This window comes from Petromyzon marinus, chromosome 53 (assembly GCF_048934315.1).
Source record: "Petromyzon marinus isolate PM22_M1 ecotype Great Lakes invasive population chromosome 53, UKy_Petmar_22M1.pri1.0, whole genome shotgun sequence".
In the NCBI taxonomy this organism is placed as follows: Eukaryota; Metazoa; Chordata; class Hyperoartia; order Petromyzontiformes; family Petromyzontidae; genus Petromyzon; species Petromyzon marinus.
In genome coordinates this window covers 2,862,577-2,890,156 of record NC_133719.1, presented here as the reverse complement: position 1 = coordinate 2,890,156, position 27,580 = coordinate 2,862,577, and the positions used below count along the sequence as shown (strand labels likewise).

Below are 27,580 nucleotides of genomic sequence, written 5' to 3'. Positions count from 1 at the left end.
CTATTCCTCGTCGTGCACAATTGCACCAAAGACAAAAACCTCCACCAGTTGAAATGGACTTTGGCAAGGACGACACACACGAATTTAGGCCTAAATCAGTTCAGTTCCCTGCTAATCGTGGCTATGGTACAGCTGAACGAAGAATGCTGCCACTAATGCTATCATGGGCATCGACAGTGCACAAAAATGCAAGGATGTACAGTGCATCATGCAGTCGTGTACTTGGGATCAAAGCTCTTCGAAGCAGGTCAGGAATATGTTGCCTTAAGTCGTGTTCGCTCGCTGGATGGACTTCAAATTGAAGATTTGGACAACCGAAAACTGACCGGAAACACACCATGCAATAATGGAGCATTAGCAGAAATTAATAGAATGAGAAACCATCAACCACATTTAAAAAAAAATGGATTTGTGTGACATCTTATACACACAAATATGGTCGAGTACATTGCAAACAACATCAAGGCAATGTATAGAGTAAAGAACAGTGCTCTCGGATCACACTGTAAAAAGTAAGGTCCACAAAAGAAGTAGACTTAGTCTTAGACGGAGTCTATTTTTTAAAAAGTATTTTCAAAAAGTATCAAACAATATTCCTTGTTAAAAATTCATTGTAAAAATAAAGACTGAAAATTATAAAATAAACTCCTTACATTTTTTTTTAAAACACTTTTGCAGTATTTTAAAGTGCACTCAAAAGTTAAAAATAAAAAAAATTCAGCCGTCACGAGCTGATCAGAATATTCTTGGACATTTGTTGCTAAAACATTAAACCGTGGGGCGCTCCTTTAATATCACTTTTATCTTCATCGATGACCAACAATAGGTAAAGAAAGTTACCAACAAATGGTACTCAATAGCATAACAAAAAACTATAACATTTCTAATAATATAGCGGGACTATCTCTATTTGCTATTACCAATATCATGATGCTACTTGGTTGAGATGGCTTGATGTCTTAGTAGCACGTTTGGAATTATCAAAACTATTCCATGCTAATATTCAAGTATTTAGGTTTTGAAGAGTTGGAACAAAGTATATTAAATGCCTTGTAGCGTTCAAACTAAAGTCTCACAATATGAAGGGAGTGGTATCTGATATCACGAGAAAAAGGTAAGGTCCTAGGCAATGTAAAATATGCGTCATATGGAATATCACGTATCAATAATAAAAAGTCTTGTATTATATTATAATACAAAGTTCACCATTCATCTGCAATTCTTGAGGAGCAAATTTTACTGATCAAAAGTTAAAACTTCACAACATAAGTAATAAGTATTTGAAGCAACTGAAACACACATGTCGACTTGATTATGATAGGAAAATTCAAAAATGCATTAACAATAGCTGTAGTAATTCCAATTACAAATAATTGACAAATACCTGAAAAATAATAAAAAAAACTAATCTACTACGCTTTTATTATATTATCGGATAAGCAAACATAGATTTTATAATCTATATATAGTAATAATATATAGTAAATACATGTACATGTCATTTATGTACTTATCTTCCCTTCGACTAATATACTCTGACCAAGAATAAAAGTTGCCATAGGAAGTTGAGAAAAGAATAATGGGTTTACCTATACTTTGCATCACTTTGCAGTCAACTCTTATTAAAAAAGCAGTTCAACACAGACACGAGTAGAAAGAGGTAGTAATACAGTTTTAAGATTTATACTCAAAACACTTGTAAATGTTCTACACTACATCGTCAAATGAAGTCATTATCAACATTTTCCCTTCTACGAAAAATAATTGAAAATATTTTTGACGTACATTCTATCACACAAATACACTTTTAGCAAACTAAAACATTCTAAAGCAACTCATTATGCATAAAAATATTAAAGGAGCGCCGGACGGTTTTACTTTTTTAGTTACAAATGTCCAAAAATATTTTGATCAGCTGGTGACGGCTGAAACTTTTTTTACTTTTGAGTGCACTTTAAAATAAAACCGTTGTTTAAAAAAAAACTTTTTTTAAGGAGTTTATTATTTTGTTGCATTGAACGAGATCTGGTAAAGCCCGGCAACGCTTGTTTAACACGGCTGCATATGCTGATGAAACCCAGGAGGTCATTTCCCCAGGTGGAAGCGTCAGTGCCAACCGGGAGATGCCAGTGCTCGGCTGTAACGCAATATCCACAGTGAAGACGTCACGCGCGCACCTGCGGCACCTGTGCAAAGTTATGACGCGGGTATCTCACCGATGATGTCACCCTGCATCAGTAAAACTCGTCAAGCAATTCAATATCTCACTGGACGGACGGCACAAAGCATCGGCGGTCAGGTCTGTGTAGTTGCGGTTAGAGCGCTGCGCTACGAACCCCGCGACCCGAGTTCGATTCCCGCTCGCGGCCAACACCAATGACGATTATCTGAACCGGTTCTGGGCCTCCCCTAGGTCGACTCGGCCTCAAATGAGTACCGAGTGCGGTGTGTAGTAAACATCGCCACTGGGGAGACAGAGTTCGGTCGGGCGTGGTGCTGGCCACCCACCCACCCCCTCGTGTGCCGTGTCGGCCTTCACGCAGTGCTCGCTGACAGCACTTGCCCCTACAGTCGATTATGGCGAGAATGGGGGATATTTGTGTCTACCGGAGGTTTGTGCACTGCGTGTGTGTGCACTGCGTGTGTGTGCGCTGCGTGTGTGCGCGCTGCGTGTGTGTCTCTGCACACTGACTGTACGTGCACTGTGTGTGTGTTAACATGCTGGTTGTATATAAAGTAGGTCTGAACTAAGTGTGTGTGTGTGCCAATAATAAACGACCTTCATGGCTGTGAGCACACCCGGATACAGCTACGTGGCCTGGAGTCGGAGCCATTTCCTGTTCATCTTGGGGCGCAACAGGGATGTCCTCTGGCTCCTATATGATTTAACGCTTTCTTTGACCACGTATCGTATTTCGAACGCTTTCCATGGTTGTACCAGAGGAATGTCCACTTGGTATAGATGCAATGGGAGGCTAATCGATGCGCGGTTGCATGCTGATGATCTGATAAATTCCTCATCACTCCTGATGAGTTGAGAAGTACGCGGCTGAACCTGGAGCGTGATGCCTCACCATCAGCTGCACAAAAACACATCTGATCTTGTTTCAGAATCAGAATGTTGACACTGAAGGAGGAATCCGATGAGCTATAAAGCTCTTTTTGTCACAGATGTGCAGTATAGGGACACAGGGTGAGAGCGTGACAACAACAAACAGCACAACAAACACGATATGAGTGCAAAGTGCAAGTGAGGTAAACAAATCACCCAACGCACAAACAAATACAACTAAACCATCCCCATCCTGCTAGGCAAAGCCCACTGAAGTATTCACTTGTTTTTTTCAGAAGCGACCTGGCCACAAATGATAGCTCAACAAAGTGTCTTATCATTTGGACATTTATAGCAGAATTTCAATGCATTATTTACATTTACTATTCTACAGGGTGTTTTAAAAAGATGGACCCGATTTCAAAGCAGTACTGCTTTGTATTTGTAATGGGTTCCCAGGACACGGAGACAGCAGAGTAGAGGCAGCACTATTTATTGAACAAGGGGTCACACTGGAAGGGGTAGCGGCCCCTTCACCCGCATACACTCAGGGATAACCCCAGGCTATCTAGCCTAAGCCCTAGGCACCCGATTCCTCCGACTATAGGCGCTAGAGGAGGCTATCTGATCTGGCCCTGGTCAGACACAGATCTCGGCACCCCACCAACCAGACCGGCCCTTAAAAAGACTCCGACTCTGGGGCTCTGGGGCCGCACCACTGGCTTTTCGTGCCAGCCCTGAAAAGGACAGCGGTCACAGGAGTCCCAGGGTCTATCCTAGCTGGCCTTCCTTCTTCACTGGCTTTTCATTCTTGGCCCCAACACACTGCCCTGAGCTCTCTGGCTCCCCGCCCTTTATACCCATACCCCACTGAGGGTGGAGCTATAGCGGACGTGGTTGTAGCCACCAAGGTGTGGTTGTGCCTCACCTTCCCACACCGTGTGTTTCTTCCCCATAGCACCCCTACATCACCCCCTTCCGTGCAGCCCGCAGCCGTCCCGGCTGCAACAATACTGAACAATAAAAATGCAACAAAACCCCAACCGTGCGTGCCTCATAACAATAAACGCCCCAATAAATAACCCAACCCACCTATACAATGGTACACTACATACAACATACATTCCCCCCCCCCCCTTTTCCGCATTCAACCTGATCCCCCCGTGAGCGCAGCAAGAAGACTTAACAGGTGAGTAGAACAATGTGAACAAACAAGTGCAACAAGAAAGCAGTGTCACAACAACCGGCGCGTTTTGGCGCGAGTCCGTTTTGCGGGTCCATCATGGGGGGGGGGGGGGGGGCCCGGTCGGCCCGGCGGTGGGCACCGCCCGTGCGGGTGCACAACCCTCCGACATCCCGGGAGGGCAATCTCCGTCCCCACCGGGTGGCGCAGGCGCTCGGGAGGCCGTCATTCTCGAGGCACCTGAAGGCGGAACAGTTAGTGGCGTATCAGGGGCAGGCAGCGAAGACGCCGTCCGGGAGTCAGCGGACACATCACATGCTCGGCCTGTGTAATGTGGTGGAGGGACGCACGGCACCACAAATGGCTTCAGATGCGAGGGGTGTACATACCAGCGACGTTTCCCCCACTGGATACGAATACACTGTGGCCGCATGACCTGCACAATCACCACAGGGCCCCTCCAGTCGCCTCCGTCGGATACAAATTCCTTCAACACTGGCAGGCGTTGTTGAAATGATGGCTCCGTCTCCGACAGGCGCTGCGCGCAGTTCCCGGCATCTCCGTCGGCATTGGAGGGGATGGGGATTCCCATCGGCGGTCGCTCAGGTGATGACGTTGCGCCCGCCGATTGGTTCTGGCAATGAGCGTCCGTCGGCGATAACGTCACAACCGGTGATTGGTCCCCGGTGTCCACGTGGTGCTGCGACCCTCCAATCGCCGTGGTGGACACCGTCATGGCGGCAATTCCGAAATCCTGCGGCTGTGTGTCGGCGGGAATGGCCGTTGATCGGCGTTCTTCGCCCTGTCGCATTGGCGCCTGCAGCCCCGCGCAGTTAATCTCCTCCAGTGTGGAAGCCGCGGCGTACAGCAGCTCAGCCAGACGGGAGTGAGCCGCCCGCAACCCGTCCCCCTTCGGCGGCCACTCCTCCAGCTGCGGCGGCTGTTGGGGCGTCTGTGGCATCCCGGCATCGTCGGCCAAGCCCTCTGGTGCTATCCCAGTCGAGTCGCTCTCCTCCTGAGGTTCCTGCGATTGGTTCGTCCGCCTTGTGTCCATCTTAAGACCACTTCTGACACCAGTTGTAATGGGTTCCCAGGACACGGAGACGGCATAGTAGAGGCAGCACTATTTATTGAATAAGGGGTCACACTGGAAAGGGTAGTGGCCCCTTCACCCGTATACACTCAGGGATAACCCCAGGCTATCTAGCCTAAGCCCTAGGCTCCCGATTCCTCCGACTATAGGCGCTAGAGGAGGATATCTGATCTGGCCCTGGTCAGACAGATTCCGGCACCCCACCAACCAGACCGGCCCTTAAAAGGACTTCGGCTCTGGGGCTCTGGGGCCGCACCACTGGCTTGCCGTGCCGGCCCTGAAAAGGACAGCGGTCACAAGAGTCCCAGGGTATATCCTAGCCGGCCTTCCTTCTTCACTGGCTTTTCATTCTTGGCCCCAACACACTGCCCCGAGCTCTCTGGTCCCCGCCCTTTATAACCATACCCCACTGAGGGTGGAGCCATAGCGGACGTGGTTGTAGCCACCAAGGTGTGGTTGTGCCTCACCTTCCCACACCGTGTGTTTCTTCTCACCAAGGCGCTTAACAATGCTTGCTGACTGCGGTACAACGTGGCAAGGTAAGGGATGGGAATCTCGTAGTGACAGGGTTGGTGGGAGCGAGGATGGAGGCTGCGGCGGTGGAGGCATTAAGGTGTTTGTCGGGGTGGAGCAAGAGGAAAGAGACAGGACCTGAGGGCAATGCGAAAAGAGGAGAGCAAGGGGGAATACTCGGATGTGGAGAGGGAGTTTGTTCCAGTGTAAGGGGGCAAGCAGCGAGAAGGAAGGAAAGCGAGACTGGGCGCAGGGTGCAGGAGGAGGGACAGCGAGAAGATGAGCAGCTTGTGCACGCGCACGGGCACAGGCACGCGGGCAAAACGACGGCCGTATTGATGACAATTTACGCGCGCCCTGCCGTTGATGCGATCGTCGCTACGTAAATACACTGCGTAGAATGCGTTGTGTAAACACGCACGTGAATGGGTTTTAACTCACCCCTCCCTCGCCCTATTAATCACGCGCTGCATGGACATGGGAGCCATTAATGATTTACTATCGGCGCTGCCTCACACACACGCTCGAATTACACACTACGCCGACACTTTCCCCACACCCACAGAAATCACACCACACGGATCCTCTGTGCTAAAGTTTATTAATGGCGTGCCTGAAGAAAAAAAAAAACCCCTGTGTGGCCCGGAGCAAAATTCTCAGCAAGCAGCACCTAGCCTATCCCTATTAAATCCCTGGGTGACCCCCCCACAAGACCCTACGTGGGTGCATATGTGTGTTTAGTGGGGGTGCGCGTGCGTTCGTGTGGAGGAGTACAAGGGGATAGCAGCGCCGGCGGAGTTGCTCCGTTGCTGTGGCACAACTTAGCCCCCCGAGGTGCCCGTTCCCGTCCCGAGTTGACTGGAGCACCTCGTCTGGGCCGCTCCCACCAGGTAACGCTGCGGAGTCCGCGGAATTCGCCCGGCCCTCGTTGCCGGTTTCGTTGGCGGTGGCTCCGTTCTCCGAGGCTCTTGCGGCGGTCTCCTTCTCCACTCCAAAGGCTCCTCCTGCCCCCTGGCATCCGCGGGCTGGGGAACAAACTCAGGGGCAGAGAGGTTTAAGGGCCGCCGCCCCCGCCGCCTCCTGGCCGGGCCGGGGCCCCCTGGGGGCTGGGGTCCCGCGGGGACCATATACGGTGCGAAGCCCTCGGGTATGGGGGGCGCGGGGATCCCGGGGTTTCGGGGTACCTGAATGGCGGGGGTCTCTTTCGCCGGGGCTGCCCTCCATGGTTTTAATCGGCGGACGTTGACCACCGTCTCTCGGCCCCTCTCCCCGCCCTGGATCAGCACCGCTCAGGGGGAGATCTGCCGCACCACGGTCCAGGGTCCACGCCAGTAGGTGGTCAGCTTCCCCACCTGTCCAGCTCCTACGCGCGGGGTGTGCAGCCATACCTTAGAGCCCGCCGAGTAGAAGGGGGGCTCCACACAGGGCTGGGCGCCCTCCTCTTGCCGCTGATGTGCGGCCTCCCCCTGTTGGTAGGCCCGGCCACGGGCCCCTCGCAGGGTCCCCATCAGGTGCTCCACGGGCTGGCTCCCTTCCTCCGGTTGCGGTGGGGGAATGCCGAACAACAGATCTGCGGGCAGGCGAGACTCACGACCAAACATCATTAGGAATGGGGTCTGTCCCGTACATGTGTGTACTGTGGTGGCGTAGGCGAACAGGGCATAGAGGAGGTGATCGTCCCGAACCTGTTGATTGCCGGATGCCATACGTTTGAGCTTCCCGGCTAAGGTCTGGTTCATACGCTCCACCATACCATTTGCCTGGGGATGGTATGCCGTAGTTCGGTCCTTCTGGATTCCGAACTCCCGGCACAGCGCCTGAAATAGCTCTGCCTCGAACTCACTACCCTGGTCAGTAATGACTCGTTCGGGGATCCCATGTTTAAGTACGTAATGCTCCACAAATGCCCGGGCGACCACAAGGGCCGTTTTATCTGGGATGGCCACCGACACTGGGTAGCGCGTGAAATACTCCACCGCCACGAGGATAAACCGGTTGCCTCGGTGGGATCGTAGGAATGGCCCCTGTAGGTCGATCCCGACTAGCTGGTTCGTCCGACTGACGCGGAACGGCCTCAGGGACACCTGATACCGCGCCGGTTTCTGCCCACACTGCTGACAAGCGTGGCAGCGCTGTACCCAGGTGGCCACGTCTTGTGCCAATTTGGGCCAGAGATTCTGGTGATGCAAGGTCTCCCAAGTGCGCCGCTCCCCATTATGGCCCCCGAGCGGGTGGTCGTGCACCAACCATAGCAGCTGGGGCCGCACCTGAGCGGGAACACAGATGCTCCCCGGCTGCCCGGCTTCAGTTAGTTCCCACACCACCCCGTTCTTTACACACAACCGGGCATACAAACCACTCCAGGGTCCCTGCAGGGTGACCTTTTCCTCCCGCAGGGCCGTGTCCACGGCCGCCTGGTCCGGGTCCCGTTGCTGGGCCTGTCTCAGCTGCTCGGCATCCAGGCCCCGGAACGCACAGCCGACGTCCTCTTGGATCCGACCGGGCGGCCCGTCGGTCCCCGGGGTATGGGCTCCGTGCCCGCCGGGTGGTCCACTGGATCCCTGGCTCCTACTGCAGGGACCTCTGTGGCACACACGGCACTTTCTCTCAGCGGAGGGGGTTAGTCTCAGGGAGCTCCAGGGGGGCCGTTGCCTATCTTGCAGCATCCCCCCATGAAGCACGGGCAGGCCTCCTCCGCCCTCGTCTCGGCGCACACCGTGGGTCGCCTTGACAAGGCGTCCGCGTTTGTATGTGTCCGCCCAGCCCTGTACTCGATTTGCAGGTTATACTCCTGCAGCTGTGTCAGCCACCGGGCCATCTGCCTCCGCGGTTCCTTGAATGTTAGGAGGAACTGCAGAGCATAATGGTCAGTGCGCGTGCAACATTTCCTGCCGTACAGATACGGCCGGAACTACTTAAATGAGAAAATCACGGCATACAGTTCCTAACGGGCCACACAATAATTCAGTTCGGCCCCGCTCAGGGTCCGGCTGGCGTATGCGATGACCCGCTCCGTTCCATGCTGCACCTGTGACAAACCGTGCCCAGCCCACTGCTGCAGGCATCGGTGTCCAAAATAAAATCGGTGGAAAAGTCAGGGAAAGCCAGGGTGGGGGTATGGGTGAGGTGGTCCTTGAGGGTGGTGAAGGCCGTCTGGCAGGCCTCTGTCCACTGATAGGGGTTCTTAGGGGAAGTGAGTTGGGTGAGGGGGCGTGCAATCTCGCTGAATCCCTTCACAAATCGACGATAATAAGTGGCTAAATTTCGATTTAAAGCTTTCGTGACTGCAATGATTCATCTTCTTTGGTTCTTTCGGTAAAGTCACGTAGAATGAGAATAAAATAATAAATTGATAAAATAAAATAACAATAATATTCTCACGACGTTTCGGCCACAACACAAGCGGCCTTCATCAGGTGAAGGGACGAGACTGGTAGGACAGCGCTGGAGTGAAAGAGCCACGTTCAGATCACGGCCTTTAAGCTGTGTGAGAGGAACAAAGCGCCTTGACAAAGGAATTAGCATATAATTTAGCATTGAAATGGCTGAATGATTAGCTTGTGACTGGTCACAGAAATAACTATGTTAAAAGTTAAAGCATACACATCCGCAGAGGCACCCCTTGATAAAGGAATTAGCATAGAATTTAGCATTGAAATAGCTAAGTTAAAGCATACACATCCGCAGAGGCACCCCTTGACAAAGGAATTAGCATAGAATAAGTGGCTAGCCCCAAAAATGACCTGATCTGCATCAGGTTCCTTGGCCGTGGCCATTCCACTATGGCACGTACCTTTTCCGGGTTGGTGCGCACCCCTGCCTCACTGACGCGGTGTCCGAGGTACCCAACCTTGTTCGTAACAATGTACTGTATTTAAATGCCCACCCAGTCAGTGTTGTGAGATGTGTTACGGTTGGACAAAAAAGGGAAGCATTGTTAAACTCATACACTAGAAGTAATGTTTACATTTGTACGTAATACATGCAGGCAGTCCCCGATTAACACAATAGATGCGTTCTTAAAAATCTTCGTGGAAGGTGAAATCGTGTTAATAGAACACTATTTTCCTATACGAAATAATGTAAATAGGGGGGAGTTACATTCCAAGCTCCCATCTCGATCGACAAATTTATCATTATTACTCATTTATTGTGACTACATTTTCATTGTTGCCTTTTTTACGTATATTGTATGCATGAATAACGTGTTAAAAGAAAATAAACAATGATAAAGGTAACCTAAAGTAAAGAATGCTGTAGTCTGCGCATGCGAGCTGTGATGGTGGAGTGGAGAGAGAAAGCATAAAAATAGACACGGGATAAGTAGTGCAGAAGGGGTGTATTTCACCAATAGGAATGTTTACACTTTTAGCAAATTCTAACACTTTTTGTACATAAGTACACTTAAGAATGTTCACACATTTTATTCATGTAAATGTAGTGGTAATGAATGGAGACCCAGTCTTCACTGGAGGCAACACGTTTATTTATAACAATAACTATAACACGAGGTCCCTAGCACAAAGGGGTACCGGCCCCTCCACCCGATACCCTGGGGAGGTATAGCCTCCGGGCTAGCGTGTGCTACTCGCTGGGACCACTTTGTCTGTATATCAGCCCTCCGGCTAGGGGGACCTCGGGGAGGCTAGCTGACCCGACCCAGCCAAGGTCCTCGGGTCCCGGACACTGGCCCACTCAGTCCGGCCCTTAGAAGGACAGCGGGTCCGGGGGTTCCCAGGGTCCTATGCTAGGCTGGCTCTTCGGGTCTTCAGCTTGACGACGACTGGCAACCCCGTTCAGGGGTTCGCCTTATATACAGCTCCCAGGGTCACTCCGTCCCTGGCCACGCCTACTCTCTGGAACCTTCTGGAGGGACCTAGACTATTGCGTAATCCCCCAGCCCCCAGTGGGGGCCTGGGGTGTATACCTCCGGTTCCCAACCGCTTCCCTGGCCTAACGGCATTACTTAATACTAACCGTACTCGCTGTCGCCCCCTGTTGACCCATGGCTGCCGCTACACCAGGTAAGTAGCGTATAACGCTATCAACACCCACTACATAAATAAGGATAACGATCCGAACACTCACCAACCTGCACTCCCACTAAAAGTATCACCACCATCACCACCACCACCCTTCTCACCCGTTATGAATACGCTATTTGGAATATTTAAAGTAAATGCAAAAGGTACAGTGTAGAAATGCGAGATGCAAACGCGCACACGTCTGAGCTAGCACGAGGCGGAACAAAGACTGAGTGGGGTGGTGGCTCTCTGCTGCAGCTACCACGGGAACGTGGCATGTAATTCTCTTCGGGAATAATTCCACTGAAATATAAGTCGAGCACGTTGTTGATCGGGGGTCTGTCCCTATGTTGTAAATCGCGTAAAAAAATGGATTCGTGCTAAACGGATTCGTGTTGATAAGGGACTACTTGTACCGTATCGTAAAAACATACAATAAAGTAACACGAATAGAAAAAAATCCGTTTAATTTTCATTTACCTTGAGTCCTGATACTGGCTTGCTTGTTGGAAGGGGCACAATACGTCACTACAATTGCACACACAAAAGACAGACACAGACACACAAAAACACACATCAATTACAACAAACCCCCCCGTATAGCCTGAACCGACTGTTGGGGCAAGTGCTGTTTAGCGAGCAGCACCGATGAAGGCCGGCACGGCACACGATGGGGTGAGTGGGCAGCGCCACGCCCGGCCACTGTTGACTCCCCAGTGACGATGTTTACACACTCCACCAGGTACTCATTTAAGGCTAAGTTGACCTTGAGGAGGCCCAGGACGGGTTCAGATAATTACATTTGTATTATTTTTTCTATCTACGTGGCTTTACTGAAAGACCCAAAGAATATTAATTACACTGTGTAACACATTTTTTTTTGTTCCTGGGTAGTAAGTATTATTTCCTGATTTCTTATGCCTCAAAAGTACAGAAAATGGCTATTATTTCACACAAACTTTGCTTTTGTGACCAGGACAGTGATTCATCTTCTTTGGTTCTTTCGGTAAAGTCACGTAGAATGAGAATAAAATAATAAATTGATAAAATAAAATAACACAATAATATTCTCACGACGTTTCGGCCACAACACAAGCGGCCTTCATCAGGTGAAGGGGCGAGACTGTCTGGTAGGACAGCGCTGGAGTGAAAGAGCCACGTTCAGATCACGGCCTTTAAGCTGTGTGAGAGGAACAAAGCGCCTTGACAAAGGAATTAGCATATAATTTAGTATTGAAATGGCTGAATGATTAGCTTGTGACTGGTCACAGAAATAGCTATGTTAAAAGTTAAAGCATACACATCCGCAGAGGCACCCATTATTAAAGGAATTAGCATAAAATTTAGCATTGAAATAGCTAAGTTAAGGCATACACATCCGCAGAGGCACCCCTTGACAATGGAATTAGCATAGAATTTAGCATTGAAATAGCTGAGTGATTAGCTTGTAACTGCTGCAGCTGTAGCTATTGCTAATTCCTTTGTCAAGGCGCTTTGTTCCTCTCACACAGCTTAAAGGCCGTGATCTGAACGTGGCTCTTTCACTCCAGCGCTGTCCTACCAGACAGTCTCGCCCCTTCACCTGATGAAGGCCGCTTGTGTTGTGGCCGAAACGTCGTGAGAATATTATTGTGTTATTTTATTTTATCAATTTATTATTTTATTCTCATTCTACGTGACTTTACCGAAAGAACCAAAGAAGATGAATCATTGCAGTCACGAAAGCTTTAAATCGAAATTTATCAGGACAGTGATATTTTGAAATTTGCCTATTTTCCAGAACATTTCAGATAGCTTCAGTGCTGAGTAAACTTGGAGTAACTTCTAGAACATTCTAGGACTTTCCAGTAATATAAATAGCAGTATAAATACAGGGGCCTAAAGCCCATCAGTTCCAGCTGCTTAAGTGGATACATATCTGCCTTTTTCTGAGATGGCATCAAGAGGCTGCAAGCATCCGGCAGCTGCATTTTGCTATGTCTGCGGCCAATTTATCAAGACAAAAGCGAAAAAGTACTCTTTGGAAGCATCTGCTAAGATGTGTGAGGCCTACAAGGCAAATTTCGGCATGCCTGTCGGGGATCAAGACAAACCCTGGGCACCTCACTTCACCAGTGAGCAATGCAAAAAACCTCTGGAAGGTAAGATGTACAATTGTTGCTCGGAATTTGACATCATAAAATTTGTTAAAGTTTTGAATTTTTAAATGTTTTACAATTTTCAATGTTATTGAAAACATATCATATATGAAAAATGTTGCGAGAATCTCTTACACGTTAGTCATGGGTGAAATAAATGTATTTTTATAGGATGGTACAGAGGGGAAAAGAGAACCATGAAGTTCACTATCCCAATAATTTGTCGGGAACCCACTGACCACTCAAGCAACTGCTACTTCTGCATGGTGGACCCTTCCTAACGTCGGACTGGTAAGAATGCACCTGCTATAACGTATCCAGACCTTCCTTCATCCATCGCCCCGGTGCCACACTGCCATGAGCTCCCCGTACCCACTCCTCCGGAGAGAGAGCAGCCGTCTTTAGAAGAGAGCAGCAAGTCAGAGAGCGAGGAAGAAGTGTGCAAGTCGCAGATCAGAGGAAGCGTCACCAACCTTTTTGCAGCTTCTTCACCAATCAAGATGGGCTCTGCTTCTGCCACAATGTGACCAGTCTGTTGGAGGCAATAAGAAATCGCCTGTAACCCGAATGAGTGGTGCCTCTTCATTGACAGCTCATCCAAGAGCCTCAAAGCCGGGCTGCTCCATAATGGTAGCAAGTACCCGTCTCTTTCCCTGGCTCACTCGGTGCACCTCAAAGAGGATTACAACAGCATCAAGACCTTGCTGGACGCCTTGATGTATGATGAGAACGGCTGGGAGGTCATCGGAGACTTCAAAATGGTGGCATTCCTGATGGGTCTCCAAGGCGGTTTAACCAAGTTTGCAGGGACACCAAGGCGCACTACCACAGGCGGGACTGGCCACAGCGGACCGTGTTATCTGTGGAGAGGAACAACGTCAAGTGGGAGCCACTGGTGAACCCCCGGAAGGTGCTGATGCCACCACCGCACATCAAATTGGGCCTTATGAAACAATTTGTCAGAGCTGTAAATAAGGAGTCGGCAGCCTTCAAGTACCTTCAAGGCTTCTTCCCTAAGCTGTCTGAGGCAAAGATCAAAGCTGGTGTCTTTGTCGGACCACAGATAAATACAATCCTGGAGTGCAATGAATTCCCCAAGAAGCTCACTAGTGTAGTGGGTCCAAGACGGGGGAGAGGCGATTCTTGGAGGCAACACGTTTATTGTAAAACTTCAAGTACATAACACAAAGGGGTAACGGCCCCTTACAACCCGATACTCTAAGGAATATGATGGCATCCCCCCAGCCCCCTCTTGGGGTCTGGGGTCCCCGTTGGGCCAATGGCCCGACTCATCCCACCTAGCCTGTCTTCCACCTCTGTTGACACATGTCCACTACTGCAGGTAAGGGTCAATGGTGAATATCCATACCACCTAACAATGGCACTACATCATCCCTCCCCCCCCCCCCCTTGTAGCATCCAGCCGTCCCGGCTGTCAACATACCAATGAAAACGTTAAAGTACGTGTGCCTCAATAACAACGAGAACAGCAACAACGTATGGTCCCACATAAATACCCCAGCCCACCTGTACAAAATTTACACTATACACATATGTACATACTGTCGCACGCACACCCGCACCCGCATAACACAATCAACGACAACGCGGCCGACTGTCGGCATGACAAAGGCGAGAACAACCACCGAACAAGATGACCTGCCAGACGCAAGGGTAAGTGTGCAGTGCAGTGTTCGTGAGAGGGTGGGTAAGTTCATGTAAAACGTTTAGTTTTCGAGCAAGTCCACTTTGCTGGTCCGTCTGAAAGGGTGGAGGGTTGCGGTGGCGGGTCTGCAGGGACCGGGGCAACCTGGGGGCTCTCCGGCTGGGGGATCAAACACTCGCCATCCGGAGCGGCCGGCATGGACAGTCGCAGTGACGTCACTCCTGCGGCATCTGAAGGTGCAATGACACGGCTGGGCTGAGGGTTAGGCACCATGGACAGACGACCCGGCTCTTCGGACACATCACGCTCTTGGCCTCTGTGCAGTGTAGGTGAAATGTATGTTGCGACAAAAGTTTTAAGACGCGACGGGTGGATGTACCAGCACCATTTACCGTACTGAAACTTAACACACTGTGGCCGGCCAACCCAGATGATATCAACCGGGCCCCTCCAGGGTTTGAGCAGTTTTGGCGACGTCGCCAAAGGCACCTGGGGGCAATGGAGCTAAGCCTTTTCCCCTTCGACTCATATGTGACTGAAAGTACGGAGGCCCCTCAGTCGTTCGTTGGCCAGCTGCCGTGACTCTGAGTTCTGTTTGGCAGCCTCCCGCACGTCGACCAACTTCTGAACATTAAATCGAATGTGATCCGCGATTTGAGATTTAGGGGCGCGCGGTTTGATGTGCAGCTGAACCTCCACAGGAGGGTTGACCTCTCTGCCATACAACAGGTAGAATGGTGAGTAGCCAGTTGCCACGTGAGGTGCCATCCTATATGCGGCTAGGACCCTGGGAACCTGCAGGGCCCAATCGAGTTGTGACTTGCACACCTGATGGCTCAGCATAAAGGTGAGCATTCTGTACAGGCGCTCGACCATACCGTCCGTTTGTGGGTGATACGGCACACGTCCTGCAGCAAGGTAGATGAAAATGTTTTTCTTGGTCAGTCAACAGCCGTTCAGGAGCACCCTTGTCCAGGACATAGCCCTGGAGAAAAGCCTCCGTGATGGCTGCTGCAGATTGGTTGGGGAGCGGCCAGGCCATCGGCCATCGAGTGAAATATTCCACTCCAACCAGCAGGTACTTGGCCCCAGGATGTCCAGTGTGACAAGTTCATTGACGCGGAACACCCGAATGGATTGCAACGGCGGGCAGGAAGGCCTAGTGGGTGGTTTTCGGTGGGCGAACTGGGTGCAGCTTTGGAGTAAGTCGGCTACGTCCTTTGCTATGCCCGGCCAGAAGTCCAGCTGGATCATGGCAAGTGTTTTGTGCACTCCTAAATGCAGGAGGCACTTGTGAGCAGCCCACACAGTCATGCCTCACAGGGTAGTGGGCACCACCAACTTGTATTTTCACGAGCAGCCGTCCCATTTCATCAAGAGGCCGTCGCGCATGGCGAAAGAAGCGGGACCCCCACGACCTCTACCCCCATGCGACTCTCCCGCGCGACGGCACAACTTAAGAAGGGAAGTGTCTTCCACCTGGAGACGCCCCCAATCAGCCAGATACAGGCCTAGTAGCGCGTCTTGCGCGACCGACGTGTTGGATACCACAGGGGCGCTGATCCCTGCATCGAGAGGTGGAGGCGAGCTGTCATCTGGTTGCCTGCAACGCCCCAAACCGAGGAAGGAAGTGCACTTTCCACCAGTCAGCAATCGCGACAAGGTGTCAGCATTAGCATGTTGGACACCTTTACGGTAGGTGACCGTGAACATGTAGTCCTGAAGGACATCGAGCCAGCGAGAGAGTTGACCGGATGGCTGGTCAACCCGTAATGCGTATTGAAGTGCCGCGTGGTCTGAATGCACGGTGGAATGTCTACTGTATAGATATGGCCTGTACTGCTGAACAAAGAAAACTATGGCCAACAGCTCGCGACAGGTGACACAATAGAGTTGTTCCATGGGGGACAACACTCTGCTGCCATAGGCAACAACACGTTCGACACCGTCGACGACCTGGGACAACACCCCTCCAATGCTGGTGTTGCTGGTGTCCGTGTCGAGGACAAACGGCACGAAAAAATTCGGGTAACGCAAGGGAGGGGCATTTATCAGGGCGTCGCAAAGGGAGTTAAATGCGGCCTCTTCCACTTCCCCCCAATGGAATTTTGCCCCCTTTGTCGTCAGTGCATGGAAGGACTTTGCAATGGATGCAAACCATGCCACGAAACGCCGATAGTAGGATGCAAACCTAATAAAACTTCGTACATCTCCTACCGAAGTGGGGGTCGGCCATGAGCGGACGCAACTCGTTTTTTCAGGGTCAGTGGCAATGCCTGACTGGAAAACAATATGGCAAAGATATCGAACGCAATCCTGCAGGAGATGGCATTTGTGTGGTTTGAATTTCAGATTCGCAGCCCGCATCTTAACAAAAACGGCCCTCAATTGGTCAAGATGTTCATCGAATGTATGGCTGAAGACGATAAAATCATCTAAATAAATCAGGCATGAATCCCACTGGAGCCCAGTGAGGACCAGTTCCATCAGTCACTGGAACGTCGCTGGGGCTGAGTGAAGATCCATGGTCAGCCGGTTGAATTCAAAGAGGCCTTGTGGTGTACGGAAAGTCGTCTTAGGTTTCGACGCCTCGTCAACGGGCAATTGCCGAAACCCTGACAAGAGGTCCAGCATCGTGAAATAGCGCGCACCTGCCAAGGCATCTAGTGACTCATCCATGCGAGGAAGTGGGTACATGTCAGCCACAGAGATTTGTTACGTTTACGAAAATTTACGCAAAATTTTAAGCTACCGTCATGCTTCTTGACTAGAACAATTGGGGCCCCCCATGGGCTGGCAGCCAACCTGACATGCTCCTTCTCGACCGGACTTAAGCAGAATAGGTTCTGCTGGATGGGAGCGGCGTCCCCTGTGTCAATGTGGTGGCATAGCAATTTAGTACACCCAATGTCAAATTTACCTTTACTGAAGACGTCTGAAAATTATCGTAGTAATGCACAGAATTTACCCCTCTGGGAATCAGACAGGTTGCCACTAGCCGAGCAAAGCGATTCTATCCACCGTTCATCGAGGTCGGACTGTGGTTGCGACCGAGGCACATCCCCTATGTGACCCACAACCAAATCCCCCAGGAGCACTGGTGCCGCGTGGGCGAGCACAGTACCCTGAGGAATGACGGTTGTTCGCAACCCCGCATTAAAAACCTGGATGAAGGGCTCCCTATCACCGGAAACGAGCGTCTGTGTACCAACCAGCTCCAACCCCTGGACTGCAGTGTTCGAAGGTCCCAACAAAACACCCTCCGCCGTCACACCCAAATCAAGAGGTTTCCGAAGCCGAAGGGGAACCAACATCTGTGCTCCCGGTGGAATGCGCACCGTTCGGGACGCCAATGCCTGAACGGTAGCGCAGGCCGTGCACAACTGGGCGGGCGAAGGCAAGAAAGTCATGCGTCGGCCGGAGGGGAGGTCGATGCAACCCTGGTTAATCAAGATCTTAATAGGCATCTTGCCCAAGAAATCGGTACCCAGTAGACATGGAACGGTGAGGGACGAGGAGACTAGAATGGGACCCATCAATTTCACATCACCAATACAAATCTGGGCATTGATCTGGCCAACTATGCCCAACGACCCTCCATTAGTGCCGAAACATGGAACGTCAACAGGCCACAAGGAACGACATTTCTCAGGCAAGATATTATAAATGAGATCTGAAATGATAGTTGCAGATGCCCCTGTGTCAACCAGCATTCGGAAAGCGACCCCTCTATGGAACCAACAATAACAGAGGACCCTGCAGTCGCGGCAACAACTCTATGGGCCAACTCGGATAATTTACCCGGTCCGAGCGCCCAATCGGTTTTACAATTATCCGGCCCCCCATCGTCCGACGTATGGTGAACATGCGACGCGTGATGGAGTGTGCGAGGTGAAAGTGGGGGCCGAGAACGTGTGGTGTCGCGACTCGCCTGAGATTGTCGTGGAGCCACGGGTGAGCGCGGAGCCGAGGATCACGGTCCAGGGATGCGGCGTCGAGGTGCTCGGCAGTTCGACGACACGTATCCCTGTAGACTGCAGTTGTAGCATTTGATGGTCGCCGTGTCCTGGCGCGGAGACTTCCATTCCCGCTGTCAAAAGTCCCGCTGATGTCGGCGATCTTCGGCTCTCCAACCCCTTGCCGGAGTCGACACGAAGGCTTGGTTGTGCTGCGACTCGTCCTCAGAGCTGCAGGCATCGGCCGGTGTGGCGCAGGCCGCGAGACTAGTTTCCTTCTGGAGAAGCAGATGCGCCTGAATGCATCTTGCGGCGCACAGGGAGCAGAAGTCTTCGTCATCCACAGCGTGTATGACAACACGCATCTCTCGAGCCAGGCTCAGCAATTTCTCCAACATGAGGGCATCAATTCCCTCGAGGTCCATGCAGGGAAACGCAGCCTTGGCAAGGGCCAGCAGCGCGCTACGGAAGGCTAGGGGAGTCTTCCTCCGAGCAGCAATGTGGTGTCGAGAGTCCGATGTCGAGAGTCCGATGATGGTGGCCGTCGTTGGAAAAACAGGTAAATCTTGAAAGTCACGACGCTGGAACCAGAAGCTAGCAAGTCTAAGCCCATTTCCTGTGGAAAAATGTAGTAGCCTTTCAGAGTTGTTGTTGGGGGTGCCGCTGTCATGTGGAATCACAGTTTGGAAAACTTCTCTAGAAGTACCAGAGACTGCATTGAAATATCCCAGGCACATCATGAGATCCCGTCGTTTTGTGAGGTTTAGTGACTTTTTCAGAGACTGATAGAAGTGGTATTTGATATTGTCAGGTGCTTCGTTCGATGGTGCATATGCCACAGCAACTTATAAATCACCTAGGGTGTGCCTGAATCTAGCCATCAGTAACCTGTCATTCACAGGGTGCCATTCTAATAGGGCTGACTTGGCTGTCCGATCAAGGGAAATAGCCACCTGGCTAGTCGGGGAGAGCCATCAGGAGGCCCCAATCACAGGATGGTGTAGTTTCCTGCAGTGGATTCACCATCACCATACCAACGTACCTGCTAGAGGCCAATGATACTGATTATTGCCCTCTCAAGTTATTTAACGTGTGTGAATTGCACCTGGTTGGCAGAGGATTCTGATGTTCCAGGTGCTGATGCAAGATGGTTTGTATAGATTGAGGATGTCGGTCATGTCCACCGTAGCACACTTGTCACAGATGGCTGGTGAAAAACCAGACTGCGCACTCCTCATTAACCCGCACAATGAGTGATGTCTCTTGGGAGATCATCCCTGCCCGGCGCTTTTCCTGCTTTCAGACTCCAGATCGCTCCTTGTACTTACTTCACGGATGACACCTCAGCCAACCACTCAGAATAGGTGGCTACATCTGGCCATATTTGAAGCACCGCAGCCCCAGCAGGGTCGTCCTCACCTTGCCCCATGATGTTGTCTGGGCTGAGGGAATTCCCCTCTCCCAAGACCTCATTGAAATGCTCTTCAAACTGGCAGACCAGTTCCTGGGGGTTCGAGATCAGATTACCATTCTTTCCCTTCAGGATGGTGATAGATGAGATGCTGCACGTTGCTTTTTTAGGTAATCAAAGTGTGATTTGTGATCACGGGCTACTGAGGCAGATTCCATCTCCTCAGTAATCCGTACCCACTACTAATCCTTGCAGTGCCGCATGCCTCTCCGAACCTCTAGGCGAAGGCTGTAGTAAGCCTCCTTATTCTCCAATTTTGGATTTTGTAGATGGTGAGAGTGGGCCTGTCGTTTTCTCTCAGCTGAAACACCTCCTCTTTCAGCCAGGGTATCTGAGGATGTTTGGACTGCATACCCCATGCAGTCATTGCAGCTATATGAGCCACAGTTCTGAACCTCACCCAATTCCCCTGAGCATGAGGAGGGGGGGGGGGGGGGCAATGCTAACCCCAGCTGCAAGCGATGTTGAAATTCCTGATTGCAACTATCCTCAGCTAGCTGAACCCAGGCTTCTGTGGGTTTGAATGGGGTCCTAGATGGACACATACCACCCGACTGAATGAATGGCAGGCGCATCTTACAGATGACATGCCGATGGTCAGTGGGCAGATCAGCTCCACGGTAGGTCCTGGTGTCAAGGAAATTGGACCGCATCCGCTGTTCTATCACTATATAGTCCAGCAGATGTTTTTGCTTGGACCCGGCGTGCATCCATGATGTGTGGATGTGCCGATGATGTAACGTGTTGGTAACTACAAGCCCATGGTCTGCACAGAACTCTTGCAGCCTCCTAACGTTATTATAGAGCTGATCCGGCCCGTGACTTTCCATCACTCCAACCCTGGTGGCTGCGTAATTGCCCACTTGGGCATTAAAGTCACCCAAGAGGATTACGCTATCCCGAGGATCACTTTAGCAAGCACCTGGGACGAGAGTTTATAGAAAGCGTCTGATCGTTCTTGTCTGCATCCCTCCACTGATGTTTATCTTTGGTGGGGGCATAAGCAACAACTACCACCATCCCTCGCCTCTTGTCGATGGGGCGAGTGTACATTTTCTCACACCGCACTGCCATGCTACCACACCCCTTTCATTCACTCACTTTTACATACACACACACACGTGTACACGTGCATACACACTCACTCCCAGCACGAGGCTGAGTCATTACATCTCACGTAGGATCGCTCCACTGAACAAAATAGTTCCATGGTTTAGTTTGCAAGTGCAAGTTCGCGTTTTAAGTCAATGTAAAAGAAAATTCTGATGCTCCGTAAATGCAGGTGTTTGCAATTCGAGGACTGTATGTAGTAACAAATACGTAAAAATAGACTCTACAAGATGGCTGATTCTCAGGAGGATGAAAGCTCCAGGAGTTCATAGGTCGTGCACAGGAGTGATATCGGCCCATACCTTTCAGGGTCATTGATCAGGTTTGCCCAGTTGAATTACAGCAATGACGATCGCCTCTCGCCATACTTTTGTAATGCTTCATGATTTCAGGTTTTGCCATCTCTGTTACGCCCGTTAAAGAGACCCTATAGAGATCACAGCATTTCAAGTGTAAATGTGTGTTGTGTTGAAGATCATTGTAATTTTTGTTTAAAGCACGTGTAATTGGTCATTTGGAATGCTTTTTGCTGCCGCTATGGTCTGCCAACCACGTGGCCCTTGAAACAAAGTTGTATAGCTCAATGGGCTTTACTCGGGTAAGGGGCCGTCTATAAATGACGTAACGAGATTTTGGACGATTTTTGACCCCCCCCCCCCGTCGTCACACGGCGTCACAAAAAGTCAGTCCCCCCCCCTCAAATTTGACGTCACAAAGCTCTGCCCCCCCCCCCCCAAATATAAAACATGCTTCAAATCGCTTTAAACTATTGTCATTGTAGTGCGTATTTAATGTGCCGCTGCACTCTGATGTTGTAGGAGAAAACGTTTATTTAAAAGCCTATTTAATTAAGTAGAACGTGTTGTCTATATTTATTTAAAGTTGCGCATTTTGATGTGACGTCACATTTCTCAAACCCCGCCCCCCCCCTTGTCACACATCGTCACAAATGTCTGACCCCCCCCCCAGGTGCGTGACGTCATTTATGAATGGCCCCTAATACATTTCTGACTTTTTATCACGCAAATTCCTCCGCGATCTCACACAATTCGTCGTGTATACATACGCATACCCGTCACATGAGCGCTGTTTTTTTTTGTGCGAGAGCCACGATGTACCACCCTCCCCCCAGTGCGATAATCAGACTCATCCTATATCTCCTCCGTCGCAAGAACTCGCAATGAACAACCTGAACGCACGGCGCGGGAATGTTCGCCCGGATGAAGGCGGCAACGGAGGCAGCCATTGGAACTACATGCTGCTCACGTCCCTGCCATTCCTGGGCGTGGCCGCATACCGTCAGTTACACCAGCACCATGCTTCACCACACACACACACAACCTCCTCTATTATCTGTGGAGCCCGCATTTGCATTATTTGCAATGAATGGGTGATTACAGTTATCATCATCATCAGTTGCGATCTATCTACTGCTGTCATCATCATCTCTCACGGTCTTGTACTGCAATAATCCATAAAACTCCCCCCTATAACCTGACTTATTTCTCTCCATGCTTGCGGTGGTCATTTTCTCAGGCATCTTCCGTCCTTTGACTGCCACTCCATTATTAGTCTCAACCACCAGTCATCATCCCTTCTCGCAATGTGTATTGCCAAATCCCACTTATCTCACTTACTTTTCTTAACAGTCAACATGTCTCTAACGAATCACCTAATCGCCCGCCGAAACGTCACAGGACTCAAATTGTAAATGCTGTGGGGTTTACTCTCCAACACATCGGGTGTGCAGAAGTAGTAACTAATTGGCACGTTTTGTTTACGTGATACAGCTAATTGGCTGTCGGGCAGTGACGGGTTACCGACACATTTATATTTACGTGATCTAACCCAACAAAACAAATCTTTGTTATGGATATTGGTCGCGAACGCCTCTTACGTGTTAAAATGTCTCCAACTTGTATGTCCTCTAATTCGCGTGTTTCTCTTTCTACTATTCAGTTTATTTCTAAGCATGGACCACTCGTGGCTTCATTGAACACGTTTAAAGTTGTTTTTTCTCATTTGATTTATCAGTGTCCTTTCATATATGTAGTGGGTTAAATTCAGGCGCACACTGGAACTTTGGGGGCAACACTTCTTATTAGCTAACTCTCAACATTAACAGGATAACGACATAGGGTGGTAACCACCGTTCCTAACTTGGCTAACACACGGGGATACTACATTTCTGGACCCGAGACCGAGGATCGTAGATGGTGGCTTAATCCCAGAGTTGACCCAGCAGAACAGCCCAGAGCAGTCCAGCTCTCCGTCCACACCCCGCTTATAACTACTCTGGCGTGGCAGGCTCCGCCCCAGGCCACGCCCCCCTTCCCGATGCTTCGGGAAGGCCCGAGCCCCCAACCAAGTGACCCCCCTGGGGCCCCTGGCCTCCCTTTATCCGGTCACGTGTCCTGTTGGGTTCACGCAGAGTGTCACGGCCTGACACGACCTCCGTGACACCCGCCTACAGCCCTCATATCGAGCCACAGTAGTGTCGTTCTACTACGCTACATATATAACATATCTACTCCAGATACTGTGATGTTTTTCCATGTTTATACCTCTCATGGATAGTATACATTGTTCAGCAATGTTGCATGTAATTATCTTGAGCCCTACTTTGCAGCGTTCTTCATCATGTCCTCGAATTCATTTACGTTGGTTGTCATAATCACTGTCATAAAAAAAAATTTGCGCCTGTGACAGACCATGGAGACAACTAGCCTCTTCAAAACGAGGTTTGGGAGACATGGCCGAGTGGCTCAGGTGCCAGAGCTCTGAGTTGGCACCTGTCCTGAATTAGACACCCGTTCATCCTCAACTGCACCCAATGAGAGACAAGTCAGCGAATACACAAAACTGTACAAGGAGTGCAAAAGACCATCAACAGTATCCGTAATGGACCAAGCTTTAGACCCGGTATCACGTCTTTCCAGGGCTATTGAAGTGGACAAACAGCCGGTCAGTTTGTCTCTGAATGATCTTTCATCAAATGTATGGAAGCTGGGCAGAAGGCCAGCTGAATGGGAAGGCTCCATTTCCTATATGTAAGGGAAGGCACTGAAATCCACTCACAGTAGCGATCGCTCAAAATCGCTACCTGCAATCCCCCTTTGCCCGGCTGTAACTGCTTATTTTTCAGCGTGGCCGGCCACAGTAGTCAGGGCTCACAGAGGCTTAGTCAACTATATAGGCGTGCCGTCTCGCTTTAACGAGCGACTGTCGTTTTCCCCATCGACTCCTCGCATGTTAAGAGCTGAGCTATGTTCAGCCCCAAAATGTTACACTCTTTAACAGTTTTTTTTAACGTGAGAAACACAAGCTATAATTTTAAAATAAAGTAATAAAACATCAATTGTAACACTCACCACACATGAAGAACCACAGTGCTTGCAGGTGCCTGGCATAGCTGTAGTTTGAAGGGTAGATAATATTAGTGGGTGGAGGGAGCAGCAGGGGTCATGTCGGACCGCCGGTTCAAATATCACTCGCCACTGATGTTAGCCGTGGCTGCGAATCGAACCAGGGTTGCTGGGGTTCATGCGAGATGAAGTGCGACTTCCTGTCCTCAGCGTCTGCAATTAGCGCCCCCCCCTAACCCCCACCCCCCCTAACCCCCACCGACCCCTCCCCCACACCCACCTATTACATCGCCACCACGAGGCCCCCTCCCACAGACGAAGAAACACGTGGGCACAGCACAGCTGGTAAACAAAGAGCTGTGGGCCGTCGTAAGCCCTCTGCTGTCAAGGGACGCATTTGATCGATCTCCGCTCACTAGGTGAACATATTCTCGTTTTGTGAACAAATGGGTCTCAATTCAAATTTCTCGATTTAGCGAATTCTCATAGAAAGAAGGGAGACACCTGTACACACACTTCCTGCCCTTCACCTTCTCACTAAGCTGCATTGAGAGTTCAACAAACCTTTGCACGTGGCATTTTTTTTTTACATCAAGACGGCATTTGAGAAATGTGATGGTTCGTGCTCTGTGAATGACACCGCCCGTGTTGACTGTGCATCGGTGCTCACACCAGGCTGGTTCCGGTACCGCGAGGAGATGGTCAAGCAGCACGCGAGTGGCTACCGCGATGCCCTTGACGCTGAGAGGAAGCAACAGCAACGTGATCTCGACGTCAAGAAGTCGCAGCTGCAGGCCGAGCAGCATGCACTGAAGTTACGTGACAAGTTGCTGCAGGATAAGCACCGCTTGCTGGAGACACAGCGCGAGGAGCTGAAAGTTAAAATGAGCAAAATGGAGTTTCAGTACAAGGAGCTGCAGCAGAAGAAGTCCAAAATGGAGTCGGAGAACAATGAATTGCAATGTGCGTTGCGCACGATGAAATCACAGCGCGAAGAGCTTCAGGGTAATCAGCGCGCAGTGGAGTCTCAGCGTGCAGAGCTGCTGGTCGAGCGGCGCAAGCTGGAGTCACTGCGTAGTGCGGGACCGTTGCACGATGCCGTGCTGACCCAGGAGGAGGAAGCGCTGGGCGGGGTGCGGTCGTCACTTCGGGTGCTGGAAAACAACCTCGAGCGGCGTCAGGCCATCTACTGCGATCCGCAGGTGTCGCAGCACAGCAGGCTCGATCTGGAGCGCAACATACTGCAGCACGCGGGCTCGGAGCCATTTCTGAAACGCATGGCGGTGCGCGACGGGCTCCTTGACATATTTGCCAACGACGAACACTGCTCACACACAGGACAGCGCAATGGAAAGCTCATGTGGGTGTACATGCAGCACTGGCAGTCGCTCCTGCAGCTGCACAAGTACCAGCGAGCAGAGCAGCGTCTGCACACGGAGGATCCGCTCAAGCCTCTGTCGAAATGAGAAGTGCGGTGTGGATGGCAGCGATGCCATGCTGGCAATCGCTGTGGCTTCCGTGGTTATTTGTGGGGTTTGAACAAGATTAGGGCTGGTATGGAGAATGGGTTGTAAGGTTCATTAATGTAATTTATTAATAGAATACAATGTACATAAAGAGTGGACAAACTGCATATGAACAGGGATAGGCAGCCAGTCAAAGGCAGAGGAAAAAAGGGAGGGTCTTGAACAAGAGCAGGAAATCGACAGCACAGATGGTTGGGCTAAGGGAGCTCCAATGTCAGTGGAAAATTAGCAATCTCCAACTTAGCAAAGGTGGTGTAAGCAGGGGTGGAAATGGTGCGAAATCACTTCGGGGAAATCATATGTGCCGAGTGTAAGAGGCAAATCTCCCCCCCCCCCACGCACACACGAATAACAGTGTACAGGTGTGCCTCGCTTAACGAGCGAGATACGTTCTGCGAACATTTCTCAGTAAGCAAAGACTCGTTAAACGATCGTCGTTTTCCCATTGACTCACTCCTTTGTTATAAGCTGAGCTATGCTCCAGCCCCAAAGTGTCCCACTCTTGAACAACTTTTTTTCACATGAGAAATACAAATTACTGTATCATTTTTTATATAGTCATAAAACATAAAATGTGACACCACACATGCAGAACCACAGTGCAAGATACCCCGTATAGCCCATGATATCACCTCCTTATGTCCATATATCAAATCAACACTATCGCACACACACACTCTGTCTCCACTCGCACAGCCTTTCCGCACTGTATCGCTCTCCATCTCTCATACATGTGTAATGACAGGGTTACACCTGCTGACATGACAAAGTGACACCTGCCGGCCTGGGAAGGGTTTCACGGGTGCAGCCACAGAGGTAACAGCCAATCAGGGAAGGAGGCGTATCTGGGGCAAAGGTAACAGGAAGAGCTAGCCGAGATGCTCCGAGAACCTGCTCGAAGGTTCCACGAGAGGGCGTGGCCGGAGGCGGGGCTTAGCCACGCTCCCTCAGGCGGGGCTTAGCCACGCCTGGGGGAGCGGACCCGGAGCTAGGAGCTCAGGGCTCGTGTGGATCCTGGGTCCTGGTGTGTCGCTGTTCACCGACATCTCTCTCCATCGTCCGATCACGTGGAAGATCTCCTGCGTAGGTTCCATCGCCGTCATCGATCGTCACGCCGCCAGCCAGCGGCGGAGACGAGTGAAGGCGAGGGGACCCCGCTGAGTGATCGGCTGTGCGTGTAGCCAGTAGAGACGTTATTGCCTAGAGTTATATTCAGTGAGAGGAAGAATAAGAAATAAAGAAGAAGTATCCTCTATACGACGTGTCGTGGAAGTCGCTCATTGCACATGTGTAGTGGTGTATTCACACGGACACTTTCAGCTTTTCTCCTGTGTCACTTTATTACCTGGCATCCCACACGGATGCTCCTCACTCTTTACACAATGCACTCTTGCTCCGAACTCTCTCTCTCTCTCTTACTACCGCTAACCTGTTACTGACCACTCCGCTTGCCTAATTATAGATTTATTTTATTTTACCTACG

The 27,580-nt window shown here is 50.5% G+C and overlaps 1 protein-coding gene across 1 annotated transcript; it reads left to right on the top strand.

The window, feature by feature from the left end:
- Positions 1-744: 744 nt before the first annotated feature.
- Positions 745-27,352, top strand: CCDC127 (coiled-coil domain containing 127). The gene is made up of 3 exons (XM_032974254.2): positions 745-2,299; positions 22,379-22,504; positions 25,247-27,352. The coding sequence occupies exons 2-3, from the start codon at positions 22,387-22,389 to the stop codon at positions 26,035-26,037; spliced, it is 909 nt and encodes a 302-aa protein (XP_032830145.1). The 5' UTR covers positions 745-2,299; positions 22,379-22,386; the 3' UTR covers positions 26,038-27,352.
- Positions 27,353-27,580: the final 228 nt, after the last annotated feature.

Bases quoted from the DNA above. Each gene is read 5' to 3' on its own strand.
- CCDC127 (XM_032974254.2), top strand. From the start codon at position 22,387: ATGAACAACCTGAACGCACGGCGCGGGAATGTTCGCCCGGATGAAGGC. The intron at 22,505-25,246 runs GTCAGTTACACC...TGCTCACACCAG, and splicing joins CCTGGGCGTGGCCGCATACC to GCTGGTTCCGGTACCGCGAG.